The sequence below is a fragment of the Salmo salar genome, chromosome ssa06, assembly GCF_905237065.1.
Source record: "Salmo salar chromosome ssa06, Ssal_v3.1, whole genome shotgun sequence".
In the NCBI taxonomy this organism is placed as follows: domain Eukaryota; kingdom Metazoa; phylum Chordata; class Actinopteri; order Salmoniformes; family Salmonidae; genus Salmo; species Salmo salar.
The window spans coordinates 19,199,124-19,218,615 of NC_059447.1; the positions used below are offsets into that span (position 1 = coordinate 19,199,124).

The 19,492-nt window shown below is 47.3% G+C and overlaps 1 protein-coding gene across 4 annotated transcripts in view; it reads left to right on the forward strand.

Moving 5' to 3' along the window:
* Positions 1–416: 416 nt before the first annotated feature.
* LOC106606462 (platelet-derived growth factor subunit A-like) overlaps positions 417–19,492 on the forward strand; it is a 29,921-nt gene continuing 10,845 nt past the window's right edge. Inside the window, exons 1-4 of one of the 4 annotated variants that reach the window (XM_045719884.1) lie at positions 417–1,223; positions 2,262–2,361; positions 11,055–11,180; positions 13,309–13,496. In XM_045719884.1, coding sequence (XP_045575840.1) covers positions 1,161–1,223; positions 2,262–2,361; positions 11,055–11,180; positions 13,309–13,496 — 477 coding nt within the window. In that variant the 5' untranslated portion in view covers positions 417–1,160. Of the gene's footprint in view, positions 1,224–2,261; positions 2,362–11,054; positions 11,181–13,308; positions 13,497–19,492 lie in introns of those variants that run through there. The other 3 variants (XR_006770163.1, XM_045719883.1, XR_006770164.1) reach the window with 3 other exon arrangements.

The following is a 19,492-nucleotide window of genomic DNA, read 5'->3' on the forward strand; positions in this document are numbered from 1 at the left end:
TTTGATGATTTGGGTGACATATTCTTGGATACAAGTTTGTTAAATGGATCACTCATGCATGATACTGTTAAGAGGTGTTGTAACAGTTGGTTACTCTCTGTGTATCAAGGAAGATTGGTGATGGTCAAAGGCATGGGCTTTATCATCTTCATCATCATTAAATATATATCTTGTTATTATGTTCAATTTTTTATTTTATATGTAGTTTGTTAATATGTAGCTAAATCAATAGCCTACGCGTGTGTTTTTTTGTAGGTGACGTCTTGGGTTGGGGTAGGGGTTGGAGGTAGAGGAGGATATGTTTTTAAATCATCCGCCAACCAACCAGCTCCCAGGCCTGGTGAATTGATGGGAGAGCACCACCGGAGCGCGAGGGGAGGCGCATCAGGCACGCGGCTCACCCAACTCCCACAGCTCGAGCTCACTATATTCAGCGGCTCCAGTGCGCTCGAGACTTTATTCACTCCAGAGTCCAACACAGAGACGGACCTGTCGAGCTCTCTATTCCACACTGCAAGCTAAGCACTCACTGGATAGAACACACGGACAACTTTTTACAGAGCTATTTCCGCTGCTCTATTTTTGGTTTTCATAACGGGACTTAAACCTGGGATTGTACCATTTAAAAAAGACGCACTTTTTGTTATTGAAATATTTAAATGTCATGGTTTTTCATGTTCATCGTATAAATAATAATTTGGGGGTATAGAACTCGAAATATTTGAGAACAAGGGAAACGGTTACATGTTTTCCAACCTCTGAAGAAGACTTAACAAGTTATTCGTTCTTGGGGGGTTGATAACAAGTGCAATGATTGTCAAGGTCTTCTGTTGGGATTGCCTTACTGCTCAACTGGTCTAAGGAGCCAGCCATGCCCTTTTGTCTGCTCTACTTCTGTCACGGAGAGAGGGCTCGGAGTGGCGGACGCGCACGAATGTGAATTACATTGCAGTCAACTACTCTACTTCAAAGCACTTCAGATATCCGCAGAGTTCCCCAAACAAGTGTTTAGGAGTTGTACCGCGGGCGACTGAACGGGACTACTCACATGTTCCTCTCCCCAAGGGATGGTTCTTGATCATCCGCGGGCAGGAGCGACTTTGCGGCTCCTACAGCAGGAGACGTTTTCTTGTTTTTGGGGAAATCGGAATTAAAGGGAGATGAGACCCGTACTTTGCTACTTCCTGCTCTGTACGTCGTACCTGCTGAATGCTGTTGCTGAGGTATGAAAGACATAAGGGCTTTTCGCAACCACTTTCTACGGGTTTGAATAAGACTAGCCACAGTCAGGCAGAGTGCATGCCTCTCTCTCTCACTGTCACACTCCTGCCTGGCGCGGGGGGTCGTTTTGCGGGGTTGAGGGGGTTGAGTGTGGGGGCGAATGGGTAGAGGGGAGTCTAGGGACTTCGGGGTCCCGGAGCTGTCCTTAGCGCGCATTTGTTCTGGAGAAGGGGCTTTGCTGCACAGCAGTCGACATTGTTTTACAAGCTGTGGGAAGGTCGTTGTTACAAAGTGCATAGACCTAGGCTATATTGGATACACGTTATTTAGATGTTGCAAACACATTAGGCCTATTTTTATTTATATTTAAAATGTTGTTCCTCAACCATTTTGTGCTGACTTTGTGCATATTAAGTCGTCATAAAAGCCTATTGGATTTCTTCTGCTATTTAATCGGCAAAAAAAACGAACAAACAAGAAGCAAACTTGTAGCCCTAAGGCGACACAAATGTCTTGCAATATCAGCACCACCCCACTTGCCATATGAATGCATTGCATGGAACGCTTTTAGAAACAGCCTTGTAACTGCACCAAGAAACATATTTGACTTATTTTGGGCGGTCGTTCCAAATCTGTTTATGCGTGAGCCAACTGTGACAACGTTATGGTTGAGCCAGCCAAACGCTTTCATGGGAACCGCACTTGGGATATATAAATAGCCTAGGCTCTGTCGCTGTGAGGCCGAACACTCCTTCCAGCTTGAGAGAGAAACCTAGTATCCGCAACAAGTCACAAGTGCAAGTGTAGCGGACGGTCTGTGAACAAGACTCAAGAGAGCCGAACATGCATGCTGTAATGGGCACACCGTAGCGTCATTTTTCCTCTCCATTGACCTGAATTAATAAGACAATAATAGATAATGACGCAATGTATGCGTTGTTTTACAGTCCATGTGTGTCTTTAATCTTCATTGTAATCGTTTTGTCTTGATTGTGTGTGTGTGTGTGTGTGTGTGTGTGTGTGTGTGTGTGTGTGTGTAGGAAGTCCCGCAGGAGTTGATAGAGAGACTGTCCCACAGCGAAATCCACAGCATCAGCGACCTCCAGCGGCTATTGGACTCCGAGATAGACGTCCCCGTAGGTAAATTCTGTCTCTTGATACTTTCACGCACACGAACTGTGATTCCATTCCACTGAACTTTGCTCGAACCCCAGTCTGTCGCACTGGGCGATACCATAAAGGTGTTTACTTGTATTTATAAGTCACGTAGAACGGTGTCATAAAATTGACTAGGGGAAAGAACGATGATACCGAATCTCTGAAGGTCGCAAAGACGCAGCAGGCATTATTTGGGCATACCCGATTGGATAGTGTTACTGATTCAGCACCAGCAAATGCATGTTTTACTTATTCTCTTGTTTCACTGAGTGGAAGTTGCTGGAGCCTGTGGGACTCTCCGTATCAGACTTACCTTGGGATCTCAGCAGCCAGTCAGCATGCTTCTCCAACAACTGTTGCTATGAAATGAATGGACTGGTCAAGCTGCTTTCGGCACCGAGCGCGTAAAAGGCTCTGTGCCCCGCTGCCCGGCCCGAAGACATTTGGCGGGGATTATAGTAGTCATTTGGGTCTTTTTAATTAGCTAATTGAAAACAGACAAACAAACAACAACGACACGGGAGCGTGTTTAGGCAAGTGTCTCGTGGAGGAAATGTTCCCGGATTTGTAGTCGAGGCCAGGGAGAAGGGAGGGAGGAGGGAAGGCCAGGTTTTCTGGAACAGAAAGTGATGCATCCTACTTGGGAACTAATACAGAAAATACCAGCGCGAGATAAGACGCGTCCTACTCTGTAGTGTACACATGTGACATAGAAGGTGGACTTTCACCGCGGTATTTATTTTGCCAGATTCTATTTAGAAGTTGTCACCCGCAATATGCTGGCTTTATGGCACTCAGGGTGCCACAGCTGTGGCTGTAAACGGATAGGTACATGCGGCGTGTTGGACGGTGGCTGTAAACGGATAGGCGCATGCGGCGCACAGGGTGCAGCGAGCACAGCTTTTCTGCCGCAGTCATGTTCCTTGGATGTGGTTGTCTCTTGTCGAGAGCAATCTAGCTGTCTGTCTCTGGCTCTTTTGAAGGGGAGATTCGGTTACAAGGGTGCGCTGGCACATGATTTTTGCGTTCACATGAGCCTCTATTTACACAGGCCACCCGCCATATATCAAATCTGGGCTTTCCCCAAGTCTGTCTTGTGGATGGAAATGGATAATTCTATAATTGGCGTTAAACACCTGTGTTGGTAATGGAAGGTCTACCTCATATGCCAACTATGATTACTATTAGCCATATGGTTCATGTTGGTACTATTGCTCCAAGAAGCATTTGCTCCTATTCACTAATTACATAGCCAATGAATGGGCTTTTCTTTGGTTTGACTTATAAACAGGGTTCATTACATCACTCACACCTATGTTGGGGTACAGATATAGGCCTACGTCATTTTATCATTTATCATGTATGTTATTACTGATGTTGTCTGTTTGTTTTATCCACATTTCCTATTGGCAAATTCAGTTAACTATTGAATCACCAATGGTTAAACTTGTCTTGTGTCTCCTATCAGATCAACATAGCAATAACATTTCATTAGATTATCACAACACACACAGCACGTGGAATATAGCAGGCCTACATTATGAAAGCACTTTTCCTCCACAATTCAGCTCGTCATCATATTGGTTGGACTGAGTGGAGTCTGAAATAGGTCTCAGGAGGGCTGGTTCTAGCAGCTAGCCTTAGCATGAGAAGATGTGTTTATAATTGAATTGAAATGCTGAATGTGGAATGTGTTCTGTTAGCTGCCTGATTATTATTACCAGTACATACATCTGCCTGGAGGCCAACAGACTGCCTGATTATTATTACCAGTACATACATCTGTCTGGAGGCCAACAGACTGCCTGATTATTATTACCAGTACATACATCTGCCTGGAGGCCAACAGACTGCCTGATTATTATTACCAGTACATACATCTGTCTGGAGGCCAACAGACTGCCTGATTATTATTACCAGTACATACATCTGCCTGGAGGCCAACAGACTGCCTGATTATTATTACCAGTACATACATCTGCCTGGAGGCCAACAGACTGCCTGATTATTATTACCAGTACATACAGCTGCCTGGAGGCCAATAGGCTGCCTGATGAGCCAATAGGCTGCCAGGCAGGCCATTGAAAGACCTTAGACGCCAGCCAGAGGTGTATTTTCAGAGCTTTTGTTGTGAACGGCAGGACAGTAAAGCTAGTTACTGGGGAGAGGGACTGTACAAGGGACTGGGTCCTGCCTGTCAGAAAGTAGGAGGGGGTGAGAGAGAGATGGAGAGGGAGGGAGAGAGAGAGAGAGAGAGAACTGTCAGTTATCTATGTCTGTTTGTCCCATGGCATATGTTGCAACCATTGGATCCTAAACCCTTAACCCCTGGCCACTTGTTGAACTCTTATACCTTGTAGACAGATAGGAGTTCTCACCCTCTTCAACTGTGTTGAGCCCTGGGAAGAAGGGAGGGATGTGTCAGTGTCATTTAGAAGGAGACCTTCAGGGCTTATCTGGTCTTGGCCTGTGTTTTATATGGGTCTGTGCAGTGATGAGAGTCTGCAGTGATGAGAGTCTGCAGTGATGAGAGTCTGCAGTGATGAGAGTCTGCAGTGATGAGAGTCTGCAGTGTCGAGAGTCTGCAGTGTCGAGAGTCTGCAGTGTCGAGAGTCTGCAGTGTCGAGAGTCTGCAGTGTCGAGAGTCTGCAGCGTCGAGATTCTGCAGTGTCGAGATTCTGCAGTGTCGAGAGTCTGCATAGTCTGCAGTGTCGATAGTCTGCAGTGTCGATAGTCTGCAGTGTCGATAGTCTGCAGTGTCGATAGTCTGCAGTGTTGAGAGTCTGCAGTGTCGATAGTCTGCAGTGTCGATAGTCTGCAGTGTAGTGTTGATAGTCTGCAGTGTTTGAGAGTCTGCAGTGTCGATAGTCTGCAGTGTCGATAGTCTGCAGTGTTTAGAGTCGTGTTGAGAGTCTGCAGTGTTGATAGTCTGCAGTGTTGATAGTCTGCAGTGTCGAGAGTCTGCAGTGTCGATAGTCTGCAGTGTTGAGAGTCTGCAGTGTCGATAGTCTGAGTGTTGAGAGTCTGCAGTGTTGATAGTCTGCAGTGTCGAGAGTCTGCAGTGTCGATAGTCTGCAGTGTTGATAGTCTGCAGTGTTGAGAGCAGCCTCAGGGGCATGTAGGAGGTCCATGGTGGACGGGAGGGTAATTGTGTGTGTGTGTGTGTGTGTGTGTGTGTGTGTGTGTGTGTGTGTGTGTGCGTGCGTGCGTGCGTGCGTGTGTGTGTGTGTGTGTGTGTGTGTGTGTGTGTGTGTGTGTGTGTGTGTGTGTGTGTGTGTGTGTGTGTGTGTGTGTGAACATGCACGTGCATGTGTTTCGGCGTGTATGCACTTGTGTGTGTATGTCAGGGAGTCAGTGAAGAGCAGTCAGCAAGGCGATGGTCTCTTCAGACAGGGTGACATCTGAGATGACCTGCTGAAGTCTCTCCCCCCTGGAGCCAGTCTCCTCTCCCCCTCTCCTCTCATCTTCCCCAGCCTCTTGGTCTGTTCTGTTCTTATCTGTCTATACTGAAGGACTGACAGAAAGGGGAACCTGACTCTTGACATGAGGCCTGTGGTGGAGAGGTGGCGTATCTGCAGCCTGTATTCCTGGCTGCACTTCACTCTACAGGGAAAAGGTTGTGCAACAACCACCTGAACCTGCAGCCCTGCTCTGCCTGTTTATCTACAGTTTGCAACAGTTCAGGGCCTGTATTCTCAAAGCTTCTCAGAGTTCTGATCTAGGATCAGTCTTTGCCTTTTAATAAGATTATATGGACATGGGGGACCTGATTCTAGATCAGCATTCCTACTCCGATGCCCCAGATTCACCCCAGATTCACCACTGGGGAAAACTGGTTGAATCAACATTGTTTCTACTTCATTTCAACACAAAAATGTAATGTAATGATGTTGAATCAACGTGGAAATCTGGTTGGATTTCAAAAAAGTTATCAACGTAAGGAAATGTTGTATTTTTTCCACCTAACTTTTAATCTAAATCCAATGAGGTGATTTTTTAGGGGGTTGATTTTACATTGAATTCACATTAGTTGTCAACTCAACCCAATGTAAATTAAAACTAGACATTGAACAGACGTCTGTGCTCAGTGGGCTGATACACTCTCTCACTGGAAGAACCATTTCCATTTCTCCAGTACCAGGTCCTGTATTCATAAGATGTCTCACTGTAGGAAAGGCAACACTGATCCTAGATCAGCACTCCTACTCTGAGATACTTTATGAAAACGGGTCCAGAAGTGTTGTGTCAGAAGGTAGAATGCTGACAGTGAAAGGGGGAGAGAGAGAGAGAGAGAGAGAGAGAGAGATCTCCTAGCTAATAGATGGAGTAATTTAGGAGTCATCAGAGGCAGTGTGATTCATGGCTGGAGACTGAGGAAGCTGCTGCAGGCAGCAGGCGTGTCATTACCTACAAGCCTTTACCTCAACCTTACCTGGAGTAGACAGGGGCGAGGAGGAGGGGGGCTCCCTACAGAGGTAGAATTATATCTTTCTCTGTGTTGTTTACTGTCTTTCTCTTCCTCTCACTCTCCTTTCTTTTTTCTTTCTCCCTCTTGCTCATTCAGTCTGCTTCTGTCTTCATGCTTGCCTCTCTGTCTATCCATATCTCTTTCTCTCTTCTCCCAGTCTCTGTCTATCCTTCTCCCTCTCTCGCTCTAATCACTATGTCTATCCATCTCCCTCCCTTCCCCCTCCCTCTCTCTTTCTCTCCCAGCCTGCTTTCTTCATGTAGAAAGGAAAACAACAGAAAGGTCTTTTGTGATGCTGAAAAAGCAGTAGTCAGTCCATAAAGGACTCCTTTATATGGCGTCTCCTTTTCTCTCTCCATCCGCTCTGACATGGCCTGTCTCCTCCCGGTGTCCATTGCCGTGACGCCCTCCCTGCTTGTCTTCCTTCTTCTCTCCCTCCCTCCCTCCTCCTCCCTCCCTCCCTCCCTCCCTCCCTCCCTCCCTCCCTCCCTCCCTCCCTCCCTCCCTCCCTCCCTCCCTCCCTCCCTCCCTCCCTCCCTCCCTCCCTCCCTCCCTCCCTCTCCTCCCTCCCTCTATCCTTCCTTCCCTCCCTCCCTCTATCCTTCCTTCCCTCCCTCCCTCCCTCCCTCCCTCCCTCCCTCCCTCCCTCCCCTCCCTCCCTCCCTCCCTCCCTCCCTCCCTCCCTCCCTCTATCCTTCCTTCCCTCCCTCCCTCTATCCTTCCTTCCCTCCCTCCCTCCTCCTCCCTCCTCCCTCCCTCCCTCCCTCCCTCCCTCCCTCCCTCCCTCCCTCCCTCCCTCCCTCCCTCCCTCCCTGCCTGCCTCCCATTCTCCTTCACTCCCTTCCCATCTAGAGAGAGAAAGGAGAAGAATAGATAGAGAGAAATTAAGGGTGGTTGAGAGGTAGAGAGGTAGGGGGTAGAGAGATAAAGAAAGGGAGAGCAAGAGAAAGAGGGATGGAGGAAGAGAGAAGGGTAAACAGAGAAAGGTTAAGGGGCGAGTGAGAGAGAGACAGAAAGAGAAGCAGGCTGGGAGTTCTGTCAGTGACCCAAAGCGTTAAAAGGTTGTTAGGTGGAGACATCAGGCAGCTGTCACAACCTGTTTCACTGACAGGAGGACAGACAGGACAGAGTGTGTGTGTGTTAGTGTGCATGTCTGAATGTGTGCTTGCATGACCTGCGTGTCCATGCGTGCATGTTTGTGTGTCTGACTGAGTGCATATGTGTGTGTGTCCGTGTGTGTGTGCATGTGTGTTTCAGCGTGTGTGTTTGAGTGCCTTAGTGTACATGAGCCTACTTAACACAGTGATACCTATAGGTTTTGTGTTGAGCTAAACGGCAGGGAGACAGGGCTCCCAAGCAGAGCAGGTAAACACTAATCACTTCCTCTAGGGAGGGAAATCTTTTCTGGGTCACAGCTGTCTGACTGGGACGGTAGGTACCCTAGCTGTTATAAGCAGACCATAGCTGGTTCAAATCCCCAAGCTGACTAGGTGAAATAAATCTGTCGATGTGCCCTTGAGCAAGACATTTAACCCTAATTGCTCCTGTGGTTGCTCTGAATAAGAGTGTCTGCTAAATGACTCAAATGTAAATGACTGACTAGCTGACAGGGAGACGCAAAGGCCTGCTCTCTCTCTCTTCCCGCTGCCTGGGCAATGTTTAGGCTTGACAAGGCCACGAAATGCAGCATACAGATGTATGGAAATAAATAAGCAAACAGAGGTTTATATAGACCTTGTACAGGAGAAGAAAAGCCTTTCAAATGTCTCGTCTATAGCACAAAGGAGCTGGATAAGTGAAGTCCTTGTGTTTACCTGAAGGCTTTGTCTAATGGTTGACTCTGGGCTTTACGTTGTTATGAGCACAGTGAGTTGAGTTCTGATGTGTGTGTGTTTAGGTTTCCGTTTTGTGTGTGTGTGTGTGTGTGTGTGTGTGTGTGTGTGTGTGTTCAGTATATGTGAACAGGTATGGGGTTGTGTCCCTTGAACAGGTGGGCTACCAGAGAGAGGACCCACCTGATCTGTAAACAGAAAGTTTCTGTACAGTCCAGCCTCTATTCCCAGGGAAAATACTGCATCCACTGAACAGCCCTTTATCATTTTACTGCTGTGTGTGTGTGAGTGTGTGTGTGTGTGTGTGTGTGTGTGTGTGTGTGTGTGTGTGTGTGTGTGTGTGTGTGTGTGTGTGTGTGTGTGTGTGTGTGTGTGTGTGTGTGTGTGTGTGTGTGTGTGTGTGCACGCCAGCCATGTGTGTGTTTGCGGTCTGTACCATGAGTGTGTGTTACTTTGGCACCAGATCCTGTAATAAAGTGCATACTCTGGGTGGGGACCAAAACAAGCTGGGATTATCAGATGACCATGACTGTAATAAGGTGAACTAGCCACAGTAAACTGTTAGCATTCAGTTAGCTAACAGTGCTGCACTGTACTGTGGCACTATGACTGAAATAAGGTGAGCTAGCTACAGTAAACTGTTAGTGTTCAGCTAGCTAACAGCCCTGCACTGTACTGTGGCACCATGACTGTAATAAGGTGAGCTAGCCACAGTAAACTGTTAGCATTCAGTTAGCTAACAGTGCTGCACTGTACTGTGGCACCATGACTAAACATAATTGCACTCAACGTAATTGTACACTTTCTGCCAAAAGTCAACATTTAAGCAAACATTTCCTATAAATAGTGATGTAAAACCACTAATTAGACTACTAGACTACTTGGCTGATGGGGGTTGATGACCACCTGTGAAACGACCACCTTGGTTTACATTACAAGATGGCCACCTGTGTGACTCAACTGTAGCCGCTGCATTCCTTCTGTGAAAGTCTCCCCCTCCTCCCACTGTGTTTAGTAATGGGTGAATAAGACTGAGCATGTAATTACACACTAAAAAAAGAGGGTTCCTCATGGGTTCTTTGGGAAGGGTGATGGTTCTATGTGGAACCATAAGGACTCAATGAACCCATTGAGCCCTTCAATGGTTCTTTGCAGTTCAGAAAAGGGTTTCTCTGTTAGTGATAATTAAAATGTAGGGGTGGTGGCTCATTAGAATATTTCTGGCCGTGGTTTGCTCACAGCTCATTTTGTACAACCGTGAGTGAGAGTGTCATTCCGTTGCGTTGTAAATATGAGTGTTATAAAGTTGCTTTGTAAATATGACTATGGCCAGTGACGGTGCCTTGTGAAAGACTCACATATGGCCTTATGTCAATTGAAAACTGTTGTCTACCTCAGTTCTCAATTTTCCCCTCAGCGAGTCCCAGCAGTTCCAGGGCTAGCACACCTGATTCAACTTGTCAATTACCACAATAATAACACGTATGGAATTCAAACAATATAATATGGCTAACCAAAGTAACAACATTTATGGTTCTTCAAACGGTACTACAAAGAACATTTAAGATTGATGAAGGTTCTTTATAGAACCATTCTCCATAAAGGTTCTATAAAGAACCTTAAAAAGGGCTCTGTATAGCTCCAAAAAGGGTTGTAACCATAGCGGAACCCTTTTTTGGTGCTATATAGAACCTTTTATTAATGGTTCTGTATAGAACCTTAGGAAAGGGTTCTATATAGCACCAACAAGGGATCCGCTATGGTTCTATAAAGAACCTGCATCAATCTTAAATGTTTGTAGTACCGTTTGAAGAACCATACAGGTTTTTAAGCCAAAGAACCCTATTTGGCATTATTTAGAAGCATTTAGCTTTAGTGTGTACATTAAGGTCTATGGCATGGTTTGAAACATACTATCTATATCATGTTTGCTGTAACCCCTACTGGAGGAGGCTTGTGGTCGACTGTTTTGCAGCCGAACAATGATGGTGATTACTGTCGAGGTATGACATCATCAACCGTCTGCCAAGCCAATAAAGGCGGTTCATTTAACTCATTAAGCCGGTGACTAGGAATGTTTGTTGTGGAGAAGCAGGCTCCATAAAACATCAATGGAGGAAATGACGCAGTCTTTAGGAGAGGACCACACTAGCCACTTGTACCACAATGTAATTCACCTCCAATGAAGCTCCTGTGGGCTTGTAAAGTGTCATTAATGTAGGCTTGGGTGGTGAAACTGGGGTGAACTTGCTTGGTTGAGTAAGCTACCTTTCTCTGTGTGTGTGTGTATGTGTGTGTGTGTGTGTGTGTGTGTGTGTGTGTGTTTGTGTGTGTCGAGACATTGCATTAACACGGCTGCCTTCTGTTTTGACGAGGTGCGGGAAATGAGGTCATGGAGGAGACCAAGCCGATGCAGAAGCATCATAAGAACTACTCCCAACAGCACGGCTACTCAGACCTGAAGAGCTCACAGATACACAGCCGACGCAAGAGGAGCGTTGGTAGGTCTGCAACACAACACAACGCCACACATCATCACATTACAACACAATACAGGATTCACACATACAGGCTACGTTTGAACCAAGGCATGACAATGAATGGACATGATGTTAGGTTGTGTTTACTGAGGGACTTATAATGAAGACATGACGTCTATCTACCAAACATTTAGCCTAGGATTCATGGGAGATTATCGCTGGTGAGGAAAGGGAGGGGTTACCGGTCTAGGGGAGCCTATGATTGGCTGTGGCGTGTAGATCTAAGACACACATGTCGGGAGGAGAAAAATGGATCCTTAAGCGAGGAAATTCCAGGCATTCAGTGTTCATGTCTCAACTCGCCGGGCCTTGACTTATATTACCTGGGAGAGTGCCATGCGGGTAGAGATATCCTCTGATAGAGGCCTAGAGAGGAGCTTGTAGGGATGTGTGATGGACGGGGTTCCAACCCGGGTCTTCCATACGATGGCATTAGCCCACTAAGCCAAACTCTTCAGGTACACATCACACAAGAGGTCTCCAGGCCTTAGTTACAGCCTGTAACTATGGGTTCTTCCTGGTTAGGTCATGTACCATACCAAGAGGATGAGTAGTACTGCAGATGTTGTTGGCATCCAAACAAGCACTCACTCACTGTACTGTGTGCACGAGCACCAGCCGCGTTGTATAATGGTGGCATGTTGTACTTGGTTCTCTACTCTTTCTGGAGAATACCGCAGGCTTCTCAGGGCATCACGTCTCAAATGAAGGGCTGGTCATGCCTTGCCTGCTGTTTGAATATGCGTGCCAGTCACAGGAGGTTGGTGGCACCTTAATTGGGGAGGACGGGCTCGTGGTTATGGTTGGAGTGGAGTAAGTGGAATGTTATCAAACATGGTTTCCATGTGTTTGATGCCATCCCATTTGCTCCGTTCCAGCCATTATTATGAGCTGTCCTCCCCTCAGCAGCCTCCACTGGTGCCAGCACCCTTAGAAACAGACACACGTATTATTCATGTCCTTTATCACAAGCCCTACATGCAGACATAAGGCTATTTGGCCTAATCTAGCTGCATTAGAGCAGAACAAAGGAGCAGTCTTTCTCTAGAGTCTCCACTCACTCAGTTACTACCCAAACTCCTCAGGTCATAGATAAAACGTCATCTTTTCCTTTGTGAATCGTCCTGGATCAGCCTTTAGTGCTGGTTAGGGTTTGAATGTGATTAGGAGCTGATCCTGAATCAGTGATCAGTGATGTAGATGACATACTTAAGGGTGCTCAGAGATCTCAGTGGGTAAAAGATAAGAATAGCATATGTTCTGAGAGTAGTATATCGTCCAATGGTCAGAAAACCAATGTACTGCTTCTAGCCAGTTCAATGATACAGTTCAATGATACAGCGTCTAACAACCATTATAAACTGGGTAGAACGAGCGCTGAATGCTGATTGTCCGAACGCCGTGGTATATCTGGTATTTTTGGTATTTTATTAGGATCCCCATTAGCTGCTACAAAAGCAGCAGCTACTCTTCCTGGGGTCCACACAAAACATGAGACCGTATACCAACGCTATGACAAAACATTTATTTTTACTATTCTAAATACGTTTGTAACCAGTTTATAATAGCAATAAGGTACCTCGGGGGTTTGTGGTATATGGCCAATATACCTCGGCTAAGGGCTGTATCCAAAGAACAGTCCTTAGCCGTGGTATATTGGCCATATACCACAACCCCTCGTGCCTTATTGCTTAACTGTACTACATAGTTTAATTAAAAAGCATCTGAGTGTATATCTAAGTATCTCTCTCTCTTTCTATCTCTCCCCCCCACCTCTCACCCCTCTCTCTCTCTTTCTCTCTCTCTTTCTCCCCCCCTCTCTCTCTCTTTCTATCTCTCCCCCCACCTCTCACCCCTCTCTCTCTCTTTCTCTCTCTCTTTCTCCCCCCTCTCTCTCTTTCTCCCCCTCTCTCTCTCTCTCTCTCTCTCTCTCTCTCTCTCTCCCCCACCTCTCTCTCCCCCTCTCTCCCTCTTTCTCTCCCCCCTCTCCCTCTCTCTCTCCCCCTCTCTCTCTTTCTCTCTCTCTTTCTCTTTCTCTCTCTCTCTCTCTCTCTCCCCCACCTCTCTCTCCCCCCCTCTCTCTCTCCAGAGGAGGCGGTGCCTGCGGTGTGTAAGACGCGGACAGTGATCTATGAGATCCCGCGCAGCCAGGTGGACCCCACGGCTGCCAACTTCCTGATATGGCCGCCGTGCGTGGAGGTCAAGAGGTGCACGGGATGCTGCAATACCAGCAACATGCGCTGCCACCCCTCACGCAGGCACCACCGCACCGTTAAGGTGAGAGAGGAACACAGTCTTCACGCACACACACACACACACAATCACCACAAGCATGCACGCATGCGCGCGCACATGCACACACACACACACAAAATCACATACACACACTTTCCTCCCATTTACTTGGATAAGTGTACAGTAAATCATGCAGGTTGATTAAGTACAAAAGAAGGGCTTAGGACATGTTCCCTCCCTCCCTCCATCTATGTCTCCATCCCCCTTTACCAGGCATTTGGCCTTCTCACAAAATGTATTGTATACTCCCACACTCCCTTTTAGCCCCCTCGACTCCACCTCTCCCTCCATCCCTTGGTTGGTGAGGGTCCAGGGTGTCTGTGCCAGGCAGGGAGAGACGGGACTTGGGAGGGAGGAAGGGTAGAGGGATACAGCGAGGGCAGCAGCTGGAGGGTAGATCAAGGAGCACCAGCAGAGAGAGAAAGAGGGAGAGGTGAATGAGACAGAAGAGGGAGAGAGAGAAAGAGAGGGGGGAGAGAGAGAAAGAGAGGGGGAGAGAGAAAGAGAGGGGGGAGAGAGAGATGGGAGAGAGGGGAGAGAGAGGGAGGGAAAGAGAGAGAGAGGGAAAGAGAGAGAGGGAGGGAAAGAGAGAGATGGGAGAGAGAGGGAAGAAAATAGAGAGAGAGAGAGAGATGGGATAGAGAGAGAGAGGGAGGGAAGAAGAGAGAGAGGGAGGGAAAGAGAGAGAGATGGGAGAAAGAGAGAGAGATGAGAGAGAGAGGGCAGAGAGAGAGGGAGGGAAAGCGAGAGCGATGGGAGAGAGAGAGAGGCCAGAGAGAAAAATATGGCGACAGAGATAGAAACAGACAGAGAGAGACAGAAATACAGCAGTGTCCAGCGTGTCCCATTCCAGCAAGCCCCTGTCACAACTCTCTGTCTGTGTTCCTGTAAGCAGGCAGAGAGAAAGAGAGAGGGAGGGAGGGAGAAGCAGTGTTGGGTGGGGGGAGTGTTCTAGCAGTATTTTACGGTAACTAACACCCCGGTAGTCTGAAAAACCCCCTGCCTCTGTTTCTCCTCAGAGGAGACACCGCTGACTGCAGTTGGGATGTGTTCCTGGTCTATTTACACTTCAGCTTGTTACTGCTTCTGTCCCTGTGTGTTTATGTATCATGGAAGCAAGCAGAGCACCTTGCGGTGTAGGATGGCTGGGAACGAATAGGGAAAGCATAGAACATTCTGTTCTTAAATATCTCTGGAATGTGTGCGTTTGCAGATCTTGTGTGTGTGTCATGTCAGTATGTGTGTGTGTATGAGACAGTATCGCTGTACTCTATCCATCGTGCTGATCTTGCCTGGTCACAGGCCGGTGAGACATGGTTATCAGCTGTCATGCAAACCTCCACTGCTGCACCATGCCAGGGCTTCAGCTTTGGAGATAGCGCCGCGATATCCACTAGCCAGAGTAATAACAAAAATACCATCACCAGTTTCCTGGTACAGCAGTACTGGCCAGTCAGCTTTCAAAGGGATAGGCGGCCATTTTGTGTCAGGACATTGGCTCTCTGGGGTGCAGTTGCAGAAGTGGTCTAGCGTTCTCAATAGAGGACTGAGCGACTGGGAGGAACAAGTGGTCCACTGTGGCTCAGTGGGCATGGCAGTGCTTAGTCATGATGTCTGAGTGGCCTCCACTGTAGTCTCGCCCTCACCTGGTCTGTCTGTCTGTCTGTCTGTCTGTCTGTCTGTCTGTCTGTCTGTCTGTCTGTCTGTCTGTCTGTCTGTCTGTCTGTCTGTCTGTCTGTCTGTCTGTCTGTCTGTCTGTCTGTCTGTCTGTCTGTCTGTCTGTCTGTCTGTCTGTCTGTCTGTCTGTCTGTCTGTCTGTCTGTCTGTCTGTCCACTCCTTAAAAGAAGCCCAGTGGAAAAACACTACAGTGTTAAGCTATGCTTTCAGTGAGAGTGGTTATGAGGACTGGTGTGGAGAAAGAGCGGAAGATGGACAGAGGGTTGGGTCTGGGACAGTTTCTCAGAATGCCCTCTCTTGTGGTCACCCTCCGTGTCCCCCTCCTGACACCCTCCAAAACCCCCTTGGATAAATGAGCTTTCTTCACACAACACAGGGACAGGGAGGGAGGGGGGAACCCCGGAGCCAGCCGGTTTTGTGGGGAAGTTTTTCCGTGTCGGACCAGGGAGGGAGCTGAGAGAGAGAGTTTCTATCCCGGTAAAGGTCAACCGACGGGGGTGACTCCAGTCAGCAGACATTCAGGATATTTGGTGTGAAGAACATTGTCTCCTCCTGCCAAGTTTTTTCTTTCCCGTCTTTAGGAATAGAGCTGAATGGGGTCCTCTCTCTCTAACTCTGGGTCTCGCCGGCCCAAGATGTTTTCCTTGTGCTAGACGTGAGGAATGGAGGGATGGAGAGATGGAGAGATGGAGGGATGGAGGGATGGAGGGATGGGAAAAGAACGCATTGTGTGTTTCTTTCCACCTTGTGCCGTGATGTATTTCAGTATTGGAGCTAAATGCACTTTATTTATTTTTCCCTTTTTTCTTTCTCCTTCTGTCGCTCTCAGTAAAGAGCACGTCTGTGTAGGCCCCTGCTGCTGTACAAGCCTGGTTTATTCACTGGCGAAGTCATGAAAAGTCTAACTTTAAATAGGCTTGGCCTGGGGGATAGTGGCAGATCTAGAGTCTCTCTCTCTCTCTCTCTTTCTTTCCAGTGCTTTGGTCCATTACTGATAAGCCAGGCAGTGTGTGTGTGACAATGAGAGGGGGAGTAGGCCTAATAGCCCTCTGTGGTACTGTGTGCTATATTAGGATCTGACTCTGGCAGTGATGGTAGAACTGCTGTAGATGCAATTCAATGGTCAGACATGTCAACAAAGGATTAAAGGAATTAGAGAGAGTAAGAGGGGGAGTAGGGAATGAGAGAAGAAGAGAAACAGAGAGGAGGGGATACTGAATGAGAAAGAGAGAGAGAGAAGAGGTGATTAGGAATAATAGAGAAAGATAGAATGAGATAAATAAAAAGACAGAGACTGTTTAAGTAGTCAGCTCCATCATCATAGCATTACCATAACTCTCCCCTTATTTATCCTTCTCCCTCAGTCCTCTCTCCGTCCCTCCCTCTCTCTCTCCCTCTCCCGCTCCCCTCCCCCTTTCCCTCTCCTTCCCTCCCCGCTCCCTCTCTCTCTCCCCCTCTCCCTCTCTCCTTCACCCTTTTCCTCCCTCTCTCTCTCCCCCTCTCTAGCTCTCTCTACCCCCCTCTCTCTCTACCCTCTCTCTGTCTTGCTCACTCTCTCTCTCTCTCTCTCTTTATATCCATATCTCTCTATATCCCTTTTTCTCTCTTTCTCTAGTCTATTTCACTTTCTCTCTATCTTTTTATTCCCCACCTCAACCCGTCTCTTTTCTCTGCTCCATCTTTCCCATTTTTCCCATCTCCTGAGTGAGTGTGTGTATTCAAGGCCCAGCTGTGGTGATGAGCTGTGGTGCGCTGCATTGCATTACAGGGTTCTGATGGGTTTGTCAGGGCTGCTGGCCCGGGCCTGCTGGTTAGATACAGTCATCTGTAAAACAACAGGGGGTTCTGGGAAGCAGGCCCTGCTCTGAGGACAAGAGGGTCTAGTGAGGACTGTGTGCGTGTGTGTGTGTGTGTGTGTGTGTGTGTGTGTGTGTGTGTGTGTGTGTGTGTGTGTGTGTGTGTGTGTGTGTGTGTGTGTGTGTGTGTGTGTGTGTGTGTGTGTGTGTGTGTGTGTGTGTGTGTTTGTGTGTTCTCCCATAGGCTAAAGGAAACAGTCAGTCAGACTGACAGAGAAAATAGCTGTCACTTCCCTCTTTTAGTTGTAGTTTGACCACTAACTAGTCTTGGATATCCCAGACATTGGAGCAACGTCAGTAAGGCAACGACACTAAGACTGGGGAGGATGTCGGCTTCTCTCTGACAGTTCAAAGGGGGGGGATTGTTCTGGGGAGGGTCCTCTTCAGACAGATAACCCTTCCAACAAAAGAGACCACAGAGAACACTAGTCTAGCAGGACATTGGGGAGTAATGGACCAGCAATCAGAAAGACTAGGAGTAGGAGAGGGTTACCCCATCTGCTCGGCTGGCTCCGTCTCTGTGTGGGAGTGTGTGTAACAAGTATTCCCAGTTACTGTGTGTGTGTGTGTGTGTGTGTGTGTGTGTGTGTGTGTGTGTGTGTGTGTGTGTGTGTGTGTGTGTGTGTGTGTGTGTGTGTGTGTGTGTGTGTGCATGCGTGCGTGCGTGCACATGCATTTGTGCACATGCTTGCGCCTGTGTGCCTGTGTGTGTTGCTCCTCTGTGCCATGTGTTCTCCCCTAACGCGCTGCCTGGGACAAGACCATTAGTGTTGAGGCAGCAGCAGTAGAGAGATGAGAGTGCTACTGAGGGGAGCTGAGGGGAAGAGAGGCCACAGAGTAATGAAGTGTTGATGCCTGTTGGATCAAAGCTGGAGGCCACAGAGGGTCAGGAGGATATAGCTGCAGGATCCACACATCTCTACTGACCCTGACTTTAAGGAGCCTCCTCTGACCTTCTGACCTCTACACACACACACACACACACACACACACACACACACACACACACACACACACACACACACACACACACACACACTTCCTTTCCCTCATTCATCTGAATGGCAGTCAGTCAGGACGGAGGCAGTAGCTACTAGCCGGGGCCTGTCCTCGTGTGGGACCTGGTTACGGGGTGTTTCATAAATAAAGGGACGAGTTGACGGCCATACAGTCAGTGTGATTAATGTGTGTGTGAGGCGTCCCGTGGATTATGTGAGAGAGGGATGAGGGGGATGGAGGGGGGAGAGGGGAAGTGAAGGGGGTCCCTGTTTGAAGTTGGTGCAGCTGTGAAGTATTTTCACTTTGATTTGATCCCAGATTTTCTGCTAAATGGTGAGGGTTGGAGTGTGTGTGTGTGTGTGTGTGTGTGTGTGTGTGTGTGTGTGTGTGTGTGTGTGTGTGTGTATCTGGGGGTCACCCACTGTGTGCCAGAGACCATGAAGCTCGACAGATTCTAGAACTTGGGCCAGAACTGGACCGTCTGGAATGCATCTGCTGAAATAAGAAATGTAATTCAAAAAAAAAATTCTTTCTTTTTTTTCTTTCTTCATTTCCATCCCTCCCTTTTACGTCCACTCCTCGTCTCCTGTCCTCCCTTTTGAACTTCTGCTTTGACTTCATCCTCTCTCTTGCTCTCGCCCTCAGCGTTTAAAGCTGTTTCTCTCTATCAAACCTGAGTTCAAATATTATATATTTCAAATCTTTCAAATACATTGAGTGTTTGCTTTAGCCTGCCTTGAGTGCCAGGTTTGCACTTTTGGGACAGTTCTATTGGTTCCATTACAAATTCAATAAAGTACAGCTAAAGAATATAAAATGATTTCCAATAGTATTTGAACCCAGTTCTGGTCTGTTTGATGTTAGTTACCTACATGTTGCATGTGTTCTGTTACTCTTCCTGCTTTAAAGGGTGTCAAGGCCCATTCTGTTTGCTGTGCTTATCAGTGTCCCAGAGCCCAGCCCTGCTGGGGAACACAACACTACACTACACCACTACACTCCTCACCACTACATGTTGGATCTTCATTTGATCACCCTGTTGTTGCAGGATTTATCCTGCACAGCAGGAAATGCAAACGTATAGTGTATTAGAGGTTTAAAAAGCCTTCTAAAGTTTATAATTTCTACTTTAAAATGTCGGACTTGATTTGCCTTAACTGAAAATCTATCAGCCTCTACAAAAATGTCCATTTATTAGAATCCACACAATAATTCACATTTCCTGTTGCTGCAGGATAATTTTCCTGCTTTGAGAAACTGGTCAAATTAAGATCCAACATCTGTACCTACTCTCTCTATTGGATAGACTAAACTAAAATCTGTAGCATTTTTATTCCAGTTTGCTTAAAAACACCATCAACATTTCAGTCCACGGGACATTCATCAGAATGGTAGAAAACATGAAAAGATAAAGACAAGGTAATATGGGGTGTTTTCTCTGTCAT